The sequence below is a fragment of the Leptonychotes weddellii genome, chromosome 14 (assembly GCF_054177405.1).
Source record: "Leptonychotes weddellii isolate Sample4059 chromosome 14, ASM5417740v2, whole genome shotgun sequence".
NCBI classification, from domain to species: Eukaryota; Metazoa; Chordata; class Mammalia; order Carnivora; family Phocidae; genus Leptonychotes; species Leptonychotes weddellii.
The window spans coordinates 56,093,737-56,112,896 of record NC_138382.1 but is presented as its reverse complement, the minus strand read 5'-3'; the positions used below and the strand labels follow the sequence as shown (position 1 = coordinate 56,112,896).

Here is a 19,160-nt window from a genome sequence, read left to right as displayed (position 1 = left end):
TTGAGATGTTTGCATACTCTCTATAATAATCTATAGTCTTCTTTATGTTGATAAAATGGGTATATATTTATATGGGAAACAGGGTGATATCGTGGCAACAACTACACAAACTTAGATTTGGAAACTTACCCCATCTCTAGGTCATATGGTCTGCCACAAGATGCTAGGCTCAACTTTCTCTACAGAGGAAATGAACCTTCCTTATAGAGTTGTAGAGAGAAAGTGGTAATATAGATTATCTTAGTATATTATCAGGTAGTAGGTGCTCAAAAAACATTCCTTGCAATTCCCACTCATACTATGTCGAGAAGAGCTTTGGCAGCCAGAAAGCAGATCCCCTCCAGTATTAAACGCACTACCTCCAAATGGTGTCGAAGTAAACCAAGGCCTGAGTAATGCCCACAAGAAACAGATTCTAGTTCTAATAGTCTCTCCACCTAAAGTGAATTCTGCTAGATGAGATGTACAATCACCTTCCCAACACATTAAGATAAGCACTCGCAGAAACAAAAAGCAGTTCACAGTTCACTCTGTTTATGTGCAAAACTCTAGCAGCTATGCTATAAATAATTAATGACTTATTTTGAAAACCCAAAGGTCGTTTTTGAAGCCAGCCATATTTTCCATGCAGTTTGGCACTGGACCATGGATTGGGTTTATGGAAATTCATACGGTGCTGCAAAAGGACTCTGGTCTCTTCTACCTCAGTATCAACACTCCTCTGCTATTATCCTCTAAATTTTCTGAGCACTGGCAACTGGGGGGCCATGGTCAACTGACATTGTGTGGCCCAAATACCTTGTTTGCTCTGGCTCACTCAGTTATTTTTTTTATTAGTGGTCAACATTTTAATAGCAAGGAGATAAAATGCGAACATCCAGAATTCTGGCTTCACTTGAAAAACTGGAAGAGTTAGAAACTGTCTATAAATTCTCACATAGCAAGAGTATACCAGAACTAAGAAGTGACTGCCCTCTTTGGATGGAATATGAACTTCCCAGCTTACCAGTCTCTACGACTCTCTACTGCCTTGGACCCTGTCGGATGCACTCATTTCCATGAGTAACATAATGCACCTCAACTGGCCCAGCAGGGGTCTGCGTCATCCAGCCCTACTCAAGGCTTTTGACTTCAAAGTTGCATACTGATCTCAGGAGTGACAGCAAAAGAAAGGACAGAAGGAAAACAATGCAAAGGGCATTAACTAATTATTAACCATTTCCAAAGAGTAGACAAAACAGATTTCTGAATGGGAGACTCTACATGTAAACTGTGAGCCACAGTGCCTGGCACATGGTAAGTGCTCAATAAATATTAGCTGGCATTATAATTAGTATTATTATTTCACTGTACTCTATTGAACACTCCAAAGATAATTTCAGAATGTAAACAGGTGATTAGGCAAGAAATTTTTGAAAAATAAGAATGAGGGGCGCCTGGGTGGCTCAGTCATGTGTTAAGTGTCTGCCTTCGGCTCAGGTCATGATCCTGGAGTCCCCGGATCAAGCCTGGCACTGGCCTCCCTGCTCAGTGGGGAGTCGGCTTCTCCCTCTGTTCCTTCCCCGGCTCGTGCTCTCTCTCTCAAATAAGTAAATAAAATATTTTATAAAAATGTAAAAGAAACTAACTGTGAACAGTACTACAGAATAAGAGCTGTCATTACAGAGGACTTGCTGTGTCCAGGCACATGCTCGGAGTACTAAAGATACCATCCCTCTGCATCCTCATGGTTATGGGCACTACAGATACTATTATTATCCCCATTTTACAGATGATGTTTATAGACTGATAAGACAGTCTATAAGTAATGTCTGATAAGACATTACTGCACTGAAGTAAAAGATTAGAAACTTTTTCTCAAAGCTAATAGTAAGTATTTCAATGAAGGTAACTTATGTTAGCATGGTGAGATCATGGGTGATGTTTTGTTTTGTCTTAGTTTTCCAAACTCTTCAGTATTTTACATTCTATCTACTTTTAAAGAAAGTAGATACATCTTTAGAACTGCCTCTTGTTTTATCTTTGCCAGACTCTTATCTTACAGTAAAATATTGGGAGTTCTTTATAAAACAATAAAATGAGGGGAGCGGGGGAGAGCGATAACACTTAACTAGGTGAGGACCAAGAGCCAGGCACTGTAAGTGTTGATTTATCTGCATTAGATTTCATCCTTACCTAAAGCCTATGAGGACAGGAATATTTTTCTCCACTCACTGAAGAAGGAAACTGAGACTCTGAGGTTTCACTGAGCTGGCCAAATAGTTAAACTGTTGGGATTGAAACACACCTTCAATATCTGGGCTCTCTCCACTATCTATCCCCCCAATTATCCACTGTGCCTTCTCCTACAAGGCTATCAAAGTATGGACTCAATCCAACGTGTATGGGGAAAAAGGAACTTCATTTTCAGAAAGCGGTGATAAACACCAGAGACAAAAGGAAAGGTGTGAACAACCTGCTCTGGCTTGATCTCTAGCAGAGCACTAACCTCGTAACTGCCAAACGTATGTGACAGTGCTGAGAAGAATGCCCCTTCAAACACCAGCAGATCGTACTCTTGGGCCTTACTGCTTTTTTTCAAATTTTAGAAAAGTCTCTAGAGCTCATCTCTTCAGTACTGCCATGATTCCTACTGTCTTACATACTTTAAACGGATGGGTGCCCACCTGGCTCTGAAACATTTCACAGGAACAAGGGTTAAAAAAATTCCACTGGCAGCTGATACTTAGGCATAACCTCTCATGCCAGGAGGTGTTCTAATTTCTTCAATATGTTGACCTCACTTCAAATGAAATTCCTGTGCAAATAGGAGACGTGAAGCAGCCTGGTAATCAGTCCCCAGAGTGAAGCATTTCATATTCCCAAACAGAACCAAGTATTAGTTCGGAATCACTCTCCCTAAACCTTCACTCATTTATTTATTACTATGTTAATGCTTCCCTCGAATCTTTAAACAGTGAAGATCCAAACTGCACAAAACTTGGATAAGAAAGACCAACTTGAAGTTTGGATATACATCTCAGGACCGTTTGTACTAAATTGCTGATTAATGTTTAGCTTGGGATGAGCTGAGAACTTTGGATTTTTTCACCTGGTTACTGAGCATCTTAACATCATGTGATTTGTTCTCTTCCTTCAGTATAACTACATATCTCCTTTTGGAGACTCTTTCTTCTGGTTTTATATCACCCTATTAGTCTTTTAAAATCCAAATATTCACTGATTAATAATTCATTAGGAAAACATTTGTTTTTTTTAAATATTTTATTTATTTATTTGAGAGAGAGCACGAGCAGGGAAAGGGGCAGAGGGAGAGGGAGAAGCAGGTCCCCCGCTGATCAAAGAGCCCGACGTGGGACTCGATCCCAGGACCCGGGGATCATGACCTGAGCCGAAGGCAGACGCTTAACCGACTGAGCCACCCAGGCACCCCTCATTCAGAAAACATTTAAAGACCACTTATTCTATACCAAGCACTGTGATAGTCTCGGGAGAGAAGAAACTAAGATCCCTGTCTTTGAGGAGCTAATGGTCTAAAGGTGGCGATAAAGATGTAAACAGACGGTTTCCGTTTAATGTTCTTAGTGTTTTCACAGAGGTATGAACCGTGCTGTGAAAGGTCAGTGGACGGACCGTGGTACTGAGAGAAGACGTCTTTGCGGTGATGCTCAGACAGAATCATGAAGGATCAGTAGGAGTTACTCAAGTGTTGGAAGGATGTCATTCCAGGCATGTTTGGTTAATTGTGAGAGCAAAAGGTTCCTGTGGGAAGGTGGTAGAAACTGAGACCGGAAAGGTGGGTTTAGCATCTCTCTCTGCGGATGAGCTATCTAGTGATGGGTACAAAATGTAATGATGATTATTTTTAGTGCATCCATCAACTTTTTGATAAGGCTCATTCTGAATTTTAAAGAATGTAATTTTTCAGATTGCTATGGCTGATACTAATTATTTTTTTTTTTTTAAGATTTTATTTATTTATTTGACAGAGAGAGACACAGTGAGAGAGGAGCACAGGCAGGGGGAGTGGAGGGGGGAGAGGCAGGCTTCCCGCCAAGCGGGGAGCCCGATGTGGGGCTCGATCCCAGAACGCTGGGATCATGACCTGACCCGAAGGCAGGCGCTTAACGATTGAGCCACCCAGGCGCCCCGATACTAATTATTTTTAATAACGACCTTCCAAACACTTTCCATCCATACGGTATTACAATCTATAAGAATTTATTTTGCTAATGAAATGTCATGCCTGCTTTTTCATATTATCCACAGAACTCTAATAAAGCCAACTCCAGGCATGCTCACCACCACGGCCACAGGACTACCACCCTCAGACTATCCTTGAGTGAATGGAAAATGCACTGCTACTCTTGAATCACTTAGCCATAAATGGTGATAAAGTCCATTTTTATCTTTGGTCTATTAGAAGAGGGCATTGGCAGATTACAATTGATTTTCAAGGAATGGAGAGAAGTGGTAAAAAAAAAAAAAAAAAATTAAGAAAGATGGGAAGAGTGCTTCCCGGCAAGTCCTGTGTACCCAGACACAGCAAGACAGAGGACCAAAATGCTCCCTGAAAACAGTTATCCTGTAATACCAGTTCTGCCATTTGACCTGAGAAATGATAGCATTTCCTCTGATAATATTTCCCAGGCTAGTATCATAGTCTTCAAGCAGCTGGATCCCCTCCCCCCTCAAAAAAAGTATCAGGATAGAGAGCACACTAGTCTTGAACAATAGTAGAACTGCAGGAAAAAATGAGTTTAAGTGTCACAGTGACTTTTCACTAAAAGTGAACTAAACTAAAGGTTTTCACTAAACTAAAGGTTTCAAACAACATTCAGTCATTCATTCATTCCTTTAAAAAAAGTAGGCTCCACGCCCAACGTGGGCCTTGAACTCCCAACCCCAAGATTAAGAGTCGTATGCTCTACGGAATGAGCCAGCCAGGCGCCCCTCAAACAACATTTAAAAGAAGAATTAAAGAAATATGACTACAGTAGATGGGTTCTTAGGGAAAATCAAAGATGAAAGGATGTTAATTAAGGGATAAGACATAAATGTCTTTCCTGAAAGATGAACCCTAATGATATTTTATCCCTACATTACAATTAATTAAAAACGAGCCTTGGTAAGAATACATGTCACTTTTAAAAATAAGAATATGATAGGGGCACCTGGGTGGCTTAGTTGGTTAAGTGTCTGCATTCAGCTCAGATCATGACCTCAGGGTCCTGGGACTGAGCCCTGCATTGGGCTCCCTGCTGTGTGGGGAGCCTGCTTCGCCCGCTCCTTCTGCCCCTCCCCCTGCTTAGGCACGGGTGCTCTCTCTCTCTCAAATAAATAAATAAAATCTTTAGAAAATATATGATAGATGGGCGCCTGGGTGGCTCAGATGGTTAAGCGTCTGCCTTCAGCTCAGGTCATGATCCCAGGGTCCTGGGATCGAGTCCCACATCGGGCTCCCTGCTCCTTGGGAGCCTGCTTCTCCCTCTGCTTCTCTCTCTCTCTGTCTCTCATGAATAAATAAATAAAATCTTTAAAAAAAAAAAAAAAAAGAAAAAGAAAATATATGATAGAAATAGACATACCTGAACAAGCCACAATGTACAACAACAAGCTCAATTATTTTATCTTGGAAGAAGAAATGATGAACCTGTCTTTGAAAGTGAATGTTAGATTGATTTTTTAAATATTTTACCTGATTTAAATAATTTAGGCACTTTTCAAGACACCAAAGGCAACAAATGCAAGATTTCAGCACACATCGAGCACAAGCATTTTCCTGGAAAGGACAAAAATTGGAAATAATTAAAAACCAAAGAATCAAACCATCATAAAGAATATTCCAAATGTTAGAAAAAGTTAAAAAAAAATCACAACCTATGTTTCAAGGCCTCCACACCCACCAGTCTTTTCCCTCAAAATGTAATAGCTAAATTATTTTTAATCAATTTAATTCAATGGATATTTAGTACCTATTGCATATAAGATAAAGATATCTAAGACCAGAAAGGAACTTATACTACTGTAGAAGAAAAAAAAGCAAAACATAAAAAAAGGTTAGAATCAGAATATGCAACAGACCCTAGTGCTATGACAGTGGAAAACAGAGATGACATCATCAAGGAGAAGGAGGAATCAGGGGAGGTTTCTGGGAAGAGGTAGCATGTGAGCCAACCTGTGTTGAAATGCATGTTATCTTCACAGTTAGGGACAGGGAGGAGGCTCCAAGGAGGAAGATAGGAGTCAACATAGAGGAAGAGAAGCACAGGATACTTTGGGAAACCAGTGATATAATGGATTTTGCCAGAGCATATAGAAAGCAAGAGTGGGGGACAAAGCAGAAGGGCTAGATTCTGCTTTGCAGGGATTTTAAAGAAAACATTCACAGCAATGGACTTAACATCATTGGGAGCTTTACCACATGCAGAGTTGAGGTCTGCGGTGTGACCCCAGAAAGCCCAGAAAAGTATTTTCTCCTTACCTTTCCTTTGAGCTGACTGTGCATGTACATAAGGATCATTCGTGGAATTTTGACTAACGTGATAATGAAAGATCCTTTTGCCACCGTACCCAGGTGATAACGAATAAGGCGATTCACTGATGCCAAAATAGGTGTAAATGGCAAATTCCTTTTATCCCTATTTTAAAAATAACCCAAAAGACAATTAAAACAAAGGCTAAGTAGAGGAATGGTTTAAGCCCAATGCAGTGAAAAAATTAGTTCGTCTAAAAAAAATTCTAGCTTTGTGACAAAATGGCAAAGTAATATACAACTAATACAAATGCTACTGATGTACCAAACAAAATTAATGTTTCATTTCTCTATGGTGGTTTCATGGGGTTCTTAGGCTCTAAGACTTTAAGTAAAATGAAACTGTGCTTTGAAAGCTTTTACTAGTAAATACAGAGAGAAATGTACAATCAAAAAATGGAACTTAAAAAAATGTTCAGGGGCGCCTGGGTGGTAGTCGGTTAGGCGTCCAGCTCTTGGTTTTGGCTCAGGTCGTGATCTCAAGGTCGTGGGATCAAGCCCCATGTCAGTTCCGTGCTCAGTGTGGAGTCTGCTTAAAAGACTCGCTGTCCCTCTCCCTCTGCCCCTTCCCACCCGCGCTCTCCCTTTCTCTCAAATAAATAGATAAATCTTTAAAAAAAAATAAGTTCAATCTAGACCTGGTACCTCATTGTATTAGAAAATTGTAAGGCCTACAGCTTGTATTCAGCTCTGAAGTTAGGAAAGGCAGTTACAATACTTGTTCTGATCCAAACAAAATAAGAAGGCATGTTGTCCTTTGATGGTCCTTTATTTTTTAATTTTTTTAAAGATTATTTATTTTAGAGAGAGCATAAAAAGAAGGAGAGAGTCTCTCAGATCGTGACCTGAGCCAAAACCAAGAGTCGGAGGTTTAACCGACTGTGCTACCCAGGCGCCCCGATGGACCTTTATATGAGGCAAGAATACAAAAAAACACTACAAGATTTATTTTTATTCTTCTGCTAAATATAATTGAAGTTATATCATGACCTGCTGTTCTGATTAATTTCTTGAGAAACTTACAGAAAAGTATAAAGATTAAAATAACAACCTCCCATGTTCCTACTGCCCAGAATGATCAGCTATAACATCGTGTCATATTCACTTCCAATTCTTTTGTAAAGACATGAAACTCTTACCAGCCTCACTTCCATCTCCTTCAGACACAATCCCTTAGATGATCTTAAGTTTTCTGGCTAGTATAAATTCTCACCTAGTAAAATAGTACGTTACCACAGCTCCCGCCACAGTCATCTGCTGACACGCTAGGATGAATTCACTGATCCAAATTAGCCCCACCACATGGTACCACCACACATACTGCAGAGGCCCAGAAACTCTGAACTCCACAAAGCCTTGGTCATTCTGAACAGCACTGCCTAGGAAAACATCAAGGAAGGAAACGAGAAGCACATAAAGTACAAACTAAGGAATAGGGCTATTCAATGTAAGGGATTAATCTAATTTCCAACAACAGGCCTCCCCTACCCCCAAAACACCAACCTGATGATCGCGGCACTGTTTAATTAGGAGACAAAAATAATTATCACTTGAAAAGTTGTGAAGCCAGACATTGTACAATTAAGCATTGTTTTCCCCGAAGGCATTATACAGTTTTTAAAAGGTGTTCTATTTGAATATAGTTCTTACCACATTGGTTAACTTAGGCATGAATTTTCAAACACTTCCATTTTTTTTTTCAGAGCTATTTTATGACTCATCCAATAATTACAGATCTAAATCATTAGCAAAGGATGGAAATTAATATTATATTCAATTGGTGAATGTGTGCTGAATGGCCAGAGAGGTTACATATAAGCCTACGATCCTTATGCCATTCCTCACCATTAATTCCATTTAGGGGTCACTTTTGATATGAAGTGTGGCTGCAAGCAAGTCTGAGAGTCTAACTACGAATGGTATCATCACGAGGAACTCTACTTAGGTTCAGATCTTTTCCAAACAAGAAAATCCCAAGGAAGCAAGCTCATCTTTGGCTATAACTGGGGCTTAAGGCAACCTCACAGCCACACTGCATTCATCTGTTCATCTGAGAATGAATCCAAATGTCTGAATTAGTCCTGGAGTTTACTTCAAAGCCATGACCTGGTTTAGAACCACTTTGCTAGGATGATCTAAAAACCACGCATAGGGAATGGGTTGGGGAAGAGCCATAACCACCGCTAGTTCTGACAGCAATCAGACCTCAGTCCTGAACGTCTAAGAATTATATCTGAAGTTTTAAAATAATTTAATATGAATCAGATCATCACTAAGAGAAAGAAGCAGCATGTCTCCTTACCAGTGGTGCCAAGAAAAAGAAGGGTCATGATCCAGTACACCCAAAATAAGACAAGAGCAAAGAAAGTCCAAAAGGGCTGGAAGACTAGCAGTGGCAAGTGAATGAAGACCTTGCCAGCCACGTGGAACAGGGCGATGGTGAGAGCAACACGCTTGCGCATCACCAACATTATCAGGAACAAGATAACCTGTGTGCAGAGAATGCAGAGAAAGGCTCCGGTTACTGTCTTGAGCAGTGAAAATAGAAACCAAACAATGGTGGACATTTTTAACAAAACCCTTCCTTCCAAATGGGGGAAGGATTATTCTCTGAATCCCCAAAACACTTTATCAGTCTTGAGGCACTTAGCATTCTCAGTTGTATACTGAAAAAGTCCTTAAGGCTAAACATAAAAGGATTTCTCAACTTATTAATAAATCCTAGAAATCTCCTACCTTTCCCTTTCTACTCATTATGAATCAAAATGTGTTGTCAGTCAGCATGAGGCTCTGAATTTATTTGGATGGATACACACCTGTCACTCTGAAAACAGGGGAGAAGACCATGTGCCATGACTATGAAAGCAGAGGGGGTATTCGTACTTCACCTCCTTTATAGGACCAAGAGCACCTAAACAGCAGGGTCGATGTCAGATTCCCTGCCCTGCACACCTTCACTGGGCCCTGGGTGAGGGCGGGTGAACTATACTTAAAAAAAAAAAAGAAAAGAATTGTACTTAAAAGATGATTAATAATAACAAACAAATACCTTTTGGCACCAATCACTTTTTGGTGGCTTTATTTTTTAATTTCTAAAGCTCAATTTAAAGCTTGGGATTGGTCCAAGAAATGGTCTGAGATTTTTTTTCCTTTTTTCAGAGAGAAGGAGATGAACCAAAGGTATGAGTACAGATTATTTAACCACATGTTCATGAGTAATTTACTGTATGGTAACTAGGCAGCAAAGCTCACCTCCAACCTGGAATAATGTTGTTAAAAGTTTAAAAGGCAAAAACGGGAAAATAATTAGTGAACAAGTAAATGAAATGATACAAAGTAGTATCTCTCTTAACATACTTTAGTAAAGAAAACTATTTTTAAAAAGGAATTATATTATGACAGTAAGATAATATGTTCTTACAAATGATAATGTAAATATTCTAGGTGAAACTCCTCTCTCAACAAGCAGGCAGTGCAGAATAAAAGGTTGCACCAAATAACACTCATCAATTAGGGAAGCCTTCTGAAGACTTTTTAGTGTTCCACAGCATGTCAGAGATTTTATCTAATGGAGATCAGGGTTAGGCATGCAATAGCTAGAGGTGAGTTTATGTTCCATTAATGATCCCTGTAAATAAAAATGTAAACCTGAAAGATCCACCCAAGCCCATACTCACTGTGAACACTGTGGCCGAAATGGCATAGATGAGGAGGGCCCGAAGATTGTCTTCAGCTATCTGAAGCTGCTCAGGAATCACGGTTTCTTTGGGAGACTTTCTTTGCTTTGCATACAGCCACCACAGGACCCCTGTGCCACCTGGGTTCAAAAAACAATTGTTTTGGAAATAACCAGCTCGAGGAAATGCGTAACATAAATCTTCACTTTCCTGGATCCTTCCTACACATCACCGTGGGACTGACGCAGCAACAATCCATTTGGCTGGGAGGCGTGTGGCTGTAACTTTGTGCAGCATAAGGGGAGCTCCAATTACTCCATTATCATTGTCCACACTAGGTGCTTAGATATCTTTCAGTGTATCAAATAAATGTCCTTCAACTGTATTTATTATTGACACTGAAGCTCAGAGAGAGCCTGCAAAGACAGGTACCCCTGAGAGGAACTGATCATAAAGAGAGAGTCAGCGCCTGTTGAGACCTGAGGAGCTTGTACGAAGCAAGTAAGGGTCACAGAAATAAGCAATGAAGCTGAGGACTGAGGAAGGCAAAGATCCTCTCTGTTGTGCTATCCTAGTAACCCCAGGGCCTTGTGTGGAAATAGTCATGCAGTTGATATAGTATTTGTACAATGAGCAAATGAAGATGAAAGAAGTAATTCCCACCAAAAGTAGGAACAAAGATAGGAGATCTTTGATAGCTTGCTAGCAGTGTGTGCTAGGGATGGGAGTTTTTCTCCCTATCACTGGTTCAGAGATCCCAAGAGCTAAACTGAAGAGGGGGGCAAACTCGCCTCCACATGAGAAAGCTGCATCAGACATCTTCATTCTGAGTGCCCAGAGCATCATCGACTGTTCTAGGTGCTGGGGACAGAGCTGTGATCAAAACTAAGTCCCAACCCTCATCCCACATGGAGCTTATATAGTAATAAGGAAACAAAACAAATAAGGAAATAAGTAAAAATATAGTACATGACGTCTAAGAAAAAAAGTAACCTTTTAATAGAGAAAGTGCTGGTGTTGGGAAAGCATTATGATAAGATGGGTAAGCAAGGTCTCAGTGGTGAGATGATATCTGAGCAAAAGAATCAAAGACAGACCGAAAACAATCTATAAAACTATCTAAGGAAAGGGTGTGCAGGCAAGGGGTAATAGCAAATTCTAAGATGCTGAGATGGGAACATGCCTGGCAGGAGAGAGAGGGGGCCACCATGGCTAAGCAAAAAGCAAGGGGCAGAGGATAAAAGCTGTGGGCAGAGGGGCTCCAGGGACCAGATCCTACTGGAAGGCCTTATAGGCTATGGTAAGGAAATGGAAGATTCAGAGTAAAGATGTGTATGTATAGGCAAACAAGATAAATGCCTGGGAGAGGAGAAACTGGGCTGAGAAGTATGCAAATCAACCTGATCTCCACCTGCACTCAAGTAAACAGTGAATAGTATCAAAGGGAAATGTCAACCCTACCTGGTGGCAAATAGCGAGCATGAATTTTTTTCTATTGAAGATGAGTAAACAAACTTAAAACAACCACGAGTCTATGAAAAACATTCAAAAAAGGGAAATACTTCTATTTCGAAATATTTTTATTTTATTTGTTTTCATAGATTTTATTTATTTATGTGACAGAGAGAGAGAGCGAACACAAGCAGGGGGTTGGGAAAGGAAGAAGCAGACTCCCCGCGGAGCAGGGAGCCCGATACAGGACTCAATCCCAGGAACCTGGGATCATGACCTGAGCTGAAGGCAGACGCTTAACTGACTGAGCCACCCAGGCACCCCTTCCATTTTGAAATCTTAAAGAAAACTGTCATAGCCTCAAAGAACGGAATAAAACACGTTCTCTATAAATAGGAATAAAAAGTTATGAGAAAAGGGTGCCTGGCTGGCTCAGTTGGTGGAGCATGTAACTCTTGATCTTGGGGTTGTGAGCTGGAGCCCCATGTTGGGTGTAGAGATTACTTAAAAATTTTAAAAATCTTTAAAAAAGTTATGAGAGAAAGACAAACAGAAATGAGAAAGAAAGACAGAATAAAAACAGAAAAGAAAACAGAACGAGATAATAATGAAGACATCAAGGAGGACATTGTTCACAACAGCCACAGAAGATATCACTTATTGAACATGTAAATTTGTGTGAGGAAGTGTGCAATAGAGGCGACCAAATTGAATCACCCATATGCCATTAACTAGGTATTAAAAGTCCCACTTTATAAATGACAGAATTGAAATTCAGGAAAGTTAAGTAACATGCCAAATGTCACACACCCAGTAAGTGGCAGAGCTGGAATTCAAATCCACTTATATTATAAAAATGATCCATCAGCTATAAGCTGAATGTTTGTGTCCCCCTAAAACTCATACACTGAAATCCTAATCCTTAATGAGATGGTTATTTGAAAGTAGGTCTTTAGAAGATGGTGAGGTCATGAGAGTGGAGCCCTCATGAAGGGGGTCAGTGCCCTTATAAAACCACTCTCAGAGAGCTCCTCCCCACTTGCACCATGGGAGAAAATAGCAAGATGATGGCTGGACACAGGGAGCCAGCCCTCACCAGATACCAAAGCACCTTGGCCTTGGCCTTCTGAGCCTCTAGAACTGTGAGAAGTAAATGTTTCTTGTTGATAAGGCATCCAGTCAATGGTAGTTTGTCAGAGCAGCCCAAAGTGACTAAAACACAGAAACCAGATATAATGGTCACCCATTGAACTGAAAAGAAAGATGGCTAGACGAAGGAAGGACTGGAATAACAAAATGAGGTAGTCAAGTACAGAAGTGACAGTGAGGAAAACTCAATCAGTGATCTGGAAGGTGCACTTGAAGAGCTCTTCCTGAGTGCAGAGAAAATGACAAAGAATTAAAATGATAATTTAGAAGATGATATCAGAAGAATGAACAATGATGCTAAGAGGAAAACCACTGGAACAGAAACAGTAATCAAATACAGAAATAAGACAACTTTCCAAGTTGGAAAAGACACACCTTCCCAAAAAAGAGATCATACACAAACTTAGTTAAGATTCAGAATCAGACAGAAATTTTAAGTTATAAGGATAAGTTAAAAATTAAGATACACATCTAGGTAAGTGAAATAGGTGATGGGCAAAGGCACAAAATTAGACTGGTCTCCAAAAAGTGAAGTATGGACCCAGGGAACATATTGCCCCTCGAGAATTTTATATGCAACAGATTTAATATTCACATGTAAGGCAAAGATAATCTTAGATAATCAAGGGTTGAGAAAATATACAACCCGCAAGTACTTCACAAATAGGTTACATGAATTCAAATTCTCGCCAAAACAAAGATTAACTGGGGCACCCTGATGTTTATAGCAGCAATGTCCACAATAGCCAAACTACAGAAAGAGCCCAGATGTCCACTGACAGATGAATGGATAAAGAAAATGTGGTATAGATATACAGTGGAGTATTACTCAGCCATCAAAAAGAATGGAATCTTGCCATTTGCAATGACATGGATGGAACTAGAGGGTATTATGCTAAGTGAAATAAGTCAGTCAGAGAAAGACAAATGCCATATGATTTCACTCATATGCGGAATTTAAGAAACAAAACAGATGAACATGGGGAAGGGAAGGAAAAATAAAATAAGATGAAAATAGGGCGCCTGGGTGGCTCAGATGGTTAAGCATCTGCCTTCGGCTCAGGTCATGATCCCAGGGTCCTCGGATCGAGTGCCACATCGGGCTCCCTGCTCAGCGGGGAGCCTGCTTCTCCCTCTGCCTCTCTCTCTCTCTGTCTCTTACGAATAAATAAAAAATCTTTAAAAAAAAAAAAAAGATGAAAATAGGAAGGCAAACCATAAGAGATGCCGAACTCAAGGAAACAAACCGAGGGTTGCTGGAGGGAGGTGGGTGGGGGGAACGCGTAACTGGGTGATGGGCATTAAGGAGGGCACTTGATGGAATGAGCACTGGGTGTTATATGCAACCTATGAGTCACTAAATTCTACCCCTGAAACTAATAATACAGTGTATGTTAACTAAATTGAATTTAAATAAAGAATTAAAAACAAAGATGAACCGAAATTAAGAACTCAAGAATTAAGTTTTGTGAAAATAAGACCAGTAGTTCTCACTATAACTAGGACAGAAGAATATAAATACATTTATAAATGTAATTATGAAACATTTCAAGACAAAGCAAAAATCCTTTAAAAAAGATACAATGTATCAAATAATATTTTATTTTATTTTATTTTTTAAAGATTTTATTTATTTGACAGAGAGAGACACAGTGAGAGAGGGAACACAAGCAGGGGGAGTGGGAGAGGGAGAAGCAGGCTTCCCGCAGAGCAGGAAGCCCGATGTGGGGCTCCATCCCAGGACCCTGGGATCATGACCTGAGCCGAAGGCAGACGCTTAATGACTGAGCCACCCAGGCGCCCCTATCAAATAATATTTTAATTTTAATAACCTGAATGCAGGCCTTTAAAAGTTTAGGATGAAAGGAAAGGGTCCCTTCTTCTGCCAGGAAGGGAACATGGAAAGTATTAAGTGAAAAATGAAAGAACAAGAAGCAGAACAGGGCCTCAGTTGCTTTCTTTTTCTCATGGGCTCTTCCCCCCAAAACTGGTACTGACAGAAAAATGTTAGCCCCCTTTTAAAAATGTCTCCACCTGCTTTTATTCCGAATGCCAATGACTTCACCATTTTATTTCATTTAGTGATCTCATAGTGAATTAACATCAGTACAATCCACTCACCAGTCCTTTTATGGTGTATAAATGAATTCACAAGCCTTACAAAAGGAAAATTATTTAAAATAACCAAAGTAGGGTGTCTGGGTGGCTCGGTGGGTTGAGCATCCAACTCTTGGTTTCAGCTTAGGTCATGATCTCCAAGTCCTGGGATCAAGCCCCCTGCTGGGCTCTGTGCTCAGCGCAGAGTCTGCTTGTCCCTCTCCCTCCCACTCTGCTCCTCCCCTTGGTCCTGCGTAGGTGCGAGCGCCCGTTCTCTCTCTCTCAAATAAATAAATAAAATCTTTAAAATAATCAAAGTAGTTCTGAACTGAGGGACTGTTAAAAGCAAACTCTCAATTCTAATTACTAAAAAACAAAGGAATAAGCAGCTTACCGAGTGAACCCAGTATGACCAGAATCGTTACGATCCACACAAGAACTCTTGAAATATACCTGATTATCACCATCAGAATCATGGATAGAACTGCAGGAAAGATAGAGAACACGTAGAATATTATTTTAAAACACTAGAAAATATAAAGAGAAACTCTTTCAATTGTTTTCTCCTAGGGATATAACTGGTTGCTATTGACACGTTCAAGACCCCAATTTAGGTAAGAAAGGTTAACTGGCTACTTTTGCGCTTTGACTTTGGTACTTGCACCACTGGAAACTAAAGGCATCTAACCGTGGGTTTATAAATGACAAAAGAACACATGCAAATGCAACATGGTGACTCAAAAACAGCACACAACTGTTGTGGATTCACCACGGGAAGACATCAGAACTCACATGCAAACATACATGCCAACACACAAGTGTAGAGAGTGATGTGTCATGTTGGTGATTGGAAAAATTACCACACACAGACAGAGATCAGTTAAAGGAGGTGCTACACTTCCTGGAATAATCCTTGCATTTCAGGACCAACTTCTCTGATAGATGGTCCACAAGCTAGACAGTATTTTATCTTTTTCTGGTAGTTTCTCCTCTAAAACTCCAAGAAATGCTCTGACCCTACGGAATAATATCCTAAAGCCTGCTGAGGCCCAAATTCCTCTAACCTTTTTTCTTGACTGGGGTCAGGGGTCCTGATTGATTGAGAGACTCTTCAAAAAACAGCAAAGCTTAGTTTGAGTTATTTAGCCAATGCCTCTACCCAACCCAAGCTAAATTCCAACATGCTAAAATCTTGAGTGAAAAAAATCTTAAAAAGGAAACTGGTAAGATTTGACCTTTGCATGGGGAAATTCATTTCTGAAATCATAATTTGTTCATCTTTATCTAAAGGCCCATGGTACAAATGAACAAAGATCTTAAGCCTCAAGAGAACCATTCTAATAAAAACTGGAATTCCAATGGTTTAACATTATTATCACCATTTTTAAGGTTTGGTTTTTCTTTTCTTGGTTAAAGTATTCAACTATTTCAGAAACCAAATAACTTATTTATAAAGCCAGACTAATAGTCACGTTTTGGGGGGCCATTTGCAAAGCCAAATAAATGGTTGGGATCTGTGACTAGGTAACATTCTTAAGGTACTCACTTTTGCAATAAATGTACAGGAACCAAAAACAGATGGGAGCGTTTCATATATCACAGAAATAGCTTTTCATATGGACAGCATTATTTCAACTGAGTCAAGTACTACCTAAGCAAAAAGAAAATACTCTCTAATGACAAGACGGAAATACAGCTAGTCTTCTCAATGACTATAATTGTTGTTAACAGGCATAAATACTCATTTTACTTATATAATGAAAGAGGTGCTTGGTTCCTACCACAGTTTATTCCTCCCGACTAGAAAGATCTATAGATTGTGACATGGCTACATATAGTTCTAGGATAATACAGGGAGTTTACATCTTGAAAACCACATTTATTTGATTATATTGTCTATTCACAAGAAAACTCGATGGCTAACCAGTGGAGATTTCCTAACTTTTCCCGCAATACCATGGTATTATGAACTGTAGCAATGAAAAAAAGATGTATTTCAAAAGTCATCTATCATAAAGCTATGCTTTTTGATGGAAATAGAGAAGAGACCATGTGGCCTCTTTTTATAAGCCTCTGGAATCATAACTAAAGACAAAGGGGTGCTGATTTACTAAAAGAAGCCTCCTGCTATCATATTAAAGGTTATCATAGACAGTAGCCAGTTTGGGAAAACACCAGTTTTCTCCAATGAGAGAAAACGAAAGTTTCAGATATATAAATATATATATATGTATTTAAATATGTATATATTTATAACTCTATATAATCTGAAACAATTGTCTTGGCTATGGGCAGTTAAACATTTTACAGGTATCCCGATTGTATTCATATTTTGGTTAAAAGACAGAACAGTCTTCTACTGCGGTACTATGAAATAGCTAGTAATGAGAAAAACAATTACCTAGTGATAACAAGCAAAGTCCCAATATAGTTTCTTTGCTGGTCATTACTCCACTAATCAGCCTGTGTAAGACACTATTGTCACTGACAAAGGTGATCAGGGCCTCTGCAAACTTGGCATAGCAGGAAATGTTCACGGGAGCACAGCGATGGAAGAATGGAATAGGTGCACTGGTGATACAAGAAAAAAAAAATCAGAAAAAAAATTACTCCTACTCAATATAAATGCCACATCAAACACACAAATGGAAGGTGATTATGACTGCAATACACTCCACCCTCCACACATCATATGGGGGCTAAGAGGTGTGAACTTAATGCTATGAAGATGACTGTCATGCGCAGGGATGCGAATCTTACCACAGGCTTAGCAGAGAGAGGGTGGAGTGCATATTCCAAAGGAAGACATTACCCTCCCCTTCTGAAAAGAAACACACACACATATACACGCACATACACACGTACAGAACTACCAAAAGCAAAAGCAAACACTTAAACTCCTCCGCCTGTATATCTATCAGTCAATGGGCAGATGACAGAACTTACAAACATATACTTGGTTGAACTGAAAATGAATTTTTGCCAGACGCTATTTAAAAAGAGAAAACACACATGCTTTTGCTTGAAATGTGCCACCGCGAATAAAATGTTGCCTCTATCAGAACAGCATACATAAACCTTGCATTAAGAAAAGGTGTTTGGGGCACAAGCTTATTAACTCTCCTATCAATTAATCATGCCGAGACATCAACATACAGCATAATATGCGGCTGTTTAAAACAATAACCATGGATACTAATGTATGGAAACAGGAGGTAATAGTGCAAGGGGAAAGAAACAAAAATTTGCATCTAATGTGATGGTTGCCATCTCCGTACAAAAGATATAAACATAAGAATGAGAACAGAAAAAAATAGAAGTAAATGAAAAATCTCTGCTTTGTTAGGGTCATGAGATTCTGCACTGTTTTCTTTTCTTTTTATGTGTCATTATGATTATAAGATTGTGTCCAAAAAATGAGGTCATCAATTATATCAGGTTTATACTGACCACAGCTCCTCTTGTGAAGGAACACAGCTATGTGTGAACAGAGACGTAGCTCTGGTTTGTTGTAACATATTCTATTTTAGCCTCTGAGAGTATGGTATACATCTGATCAATGAGAGATTCTAAAAAAGCTCTATGAACATGCCCTCAGTTGTGATTTGTATGGGTTCTAAGAGAGTCCGTATGTCTGTCCATACGCAGATACACACATCTGTGTGCATTAAGTTAAAGGTTAGCTATCGCTAACATAAATCTCATATTTTTAGAATTATTTGCAGAACCATCAGTCATAGCTCTAACATAACACTGTTGGTAATAAGGTTAAGTGTGTGCTCATTCTTGGTTGGCACTGTATTTGGGTCAAATTCGTGGATAAGAATATATGACTGAATACCAACTTGCAAGGTTTCTGATCTCAGGAAAGCAGTTTTGTATGACCTGAAGCAAAACACTATCTTTGTTTCCTTCCTCGAAAAAACAACAAAAATATTTCTTTTCAAATAAAAATATAAATGTACCATGTATTGATTTTCCTTAAATGCTGGTAAATGAGCACCAATGGGAGTAAGAATAGGCAACAACTTCCATGCTGTTAACTTCATGGAACAATAAAATAATAATAATAAAGATCTAGTCTTACCTTAGTTATGCTTCAGTAAAATGTATTCCAAAATAATGACGTGATACTATGACATGAATGTTCACTTAAAAAAGAAGTGTCTCTTGTGACTTGTGGGTGTATTTGTGTGAACCTCCAAAATGGCACTGGTGAAAGTTAATGCCCAAGATTTGATATTTTGTCA

General features: G+C 39.4%; 1 protein-coding gene across 4 annotated transcripts in view; it reads right to left on the bottom strand.

Moving 5' to 3' along the window:
* Positions 1-19,160, bottom strand: part of SLC44A1 (solute carrier family 44 member 1) — a 196,051-nt gene that overhangs the window by 66,130 nt on the left and 110,761 nt on the right. For all 4 annotated transcript variants that reach the window (XM_031027621.2, XM_031027620.2, XM_031027619.2 and 1 more), the window contains exons 6-12: positions 17,312-17,481; positions 15,305-15,394; positions 10,213-10,352; positions 8,838-9,024; positions 7,749-7,914; positions 6,485-6,641; positions 5,699-5,782 (exon numbers count right to left, since the gene is read on the bottom strand). In XM_031027621.2, coding sequence (XP_030883481.1) covers positions 5,699-5,782; positions 6,485-6,641; positions 7,749-7,914; positions 8,838-9,024; positions 10,213-10,352; positions 15,305-15,394; positions 17,312-17,481 — 994 coding nt within the window. The remainder of the gene's footprint in view (positions 1-5,698; positions 5,783-6,484; positions 6,642-7,748; positions 7,915-8,837; positions 9,025-10,212; positions 10,353-15,304; positions 15,395-17,311; positions 17,482-19,160) is intronic.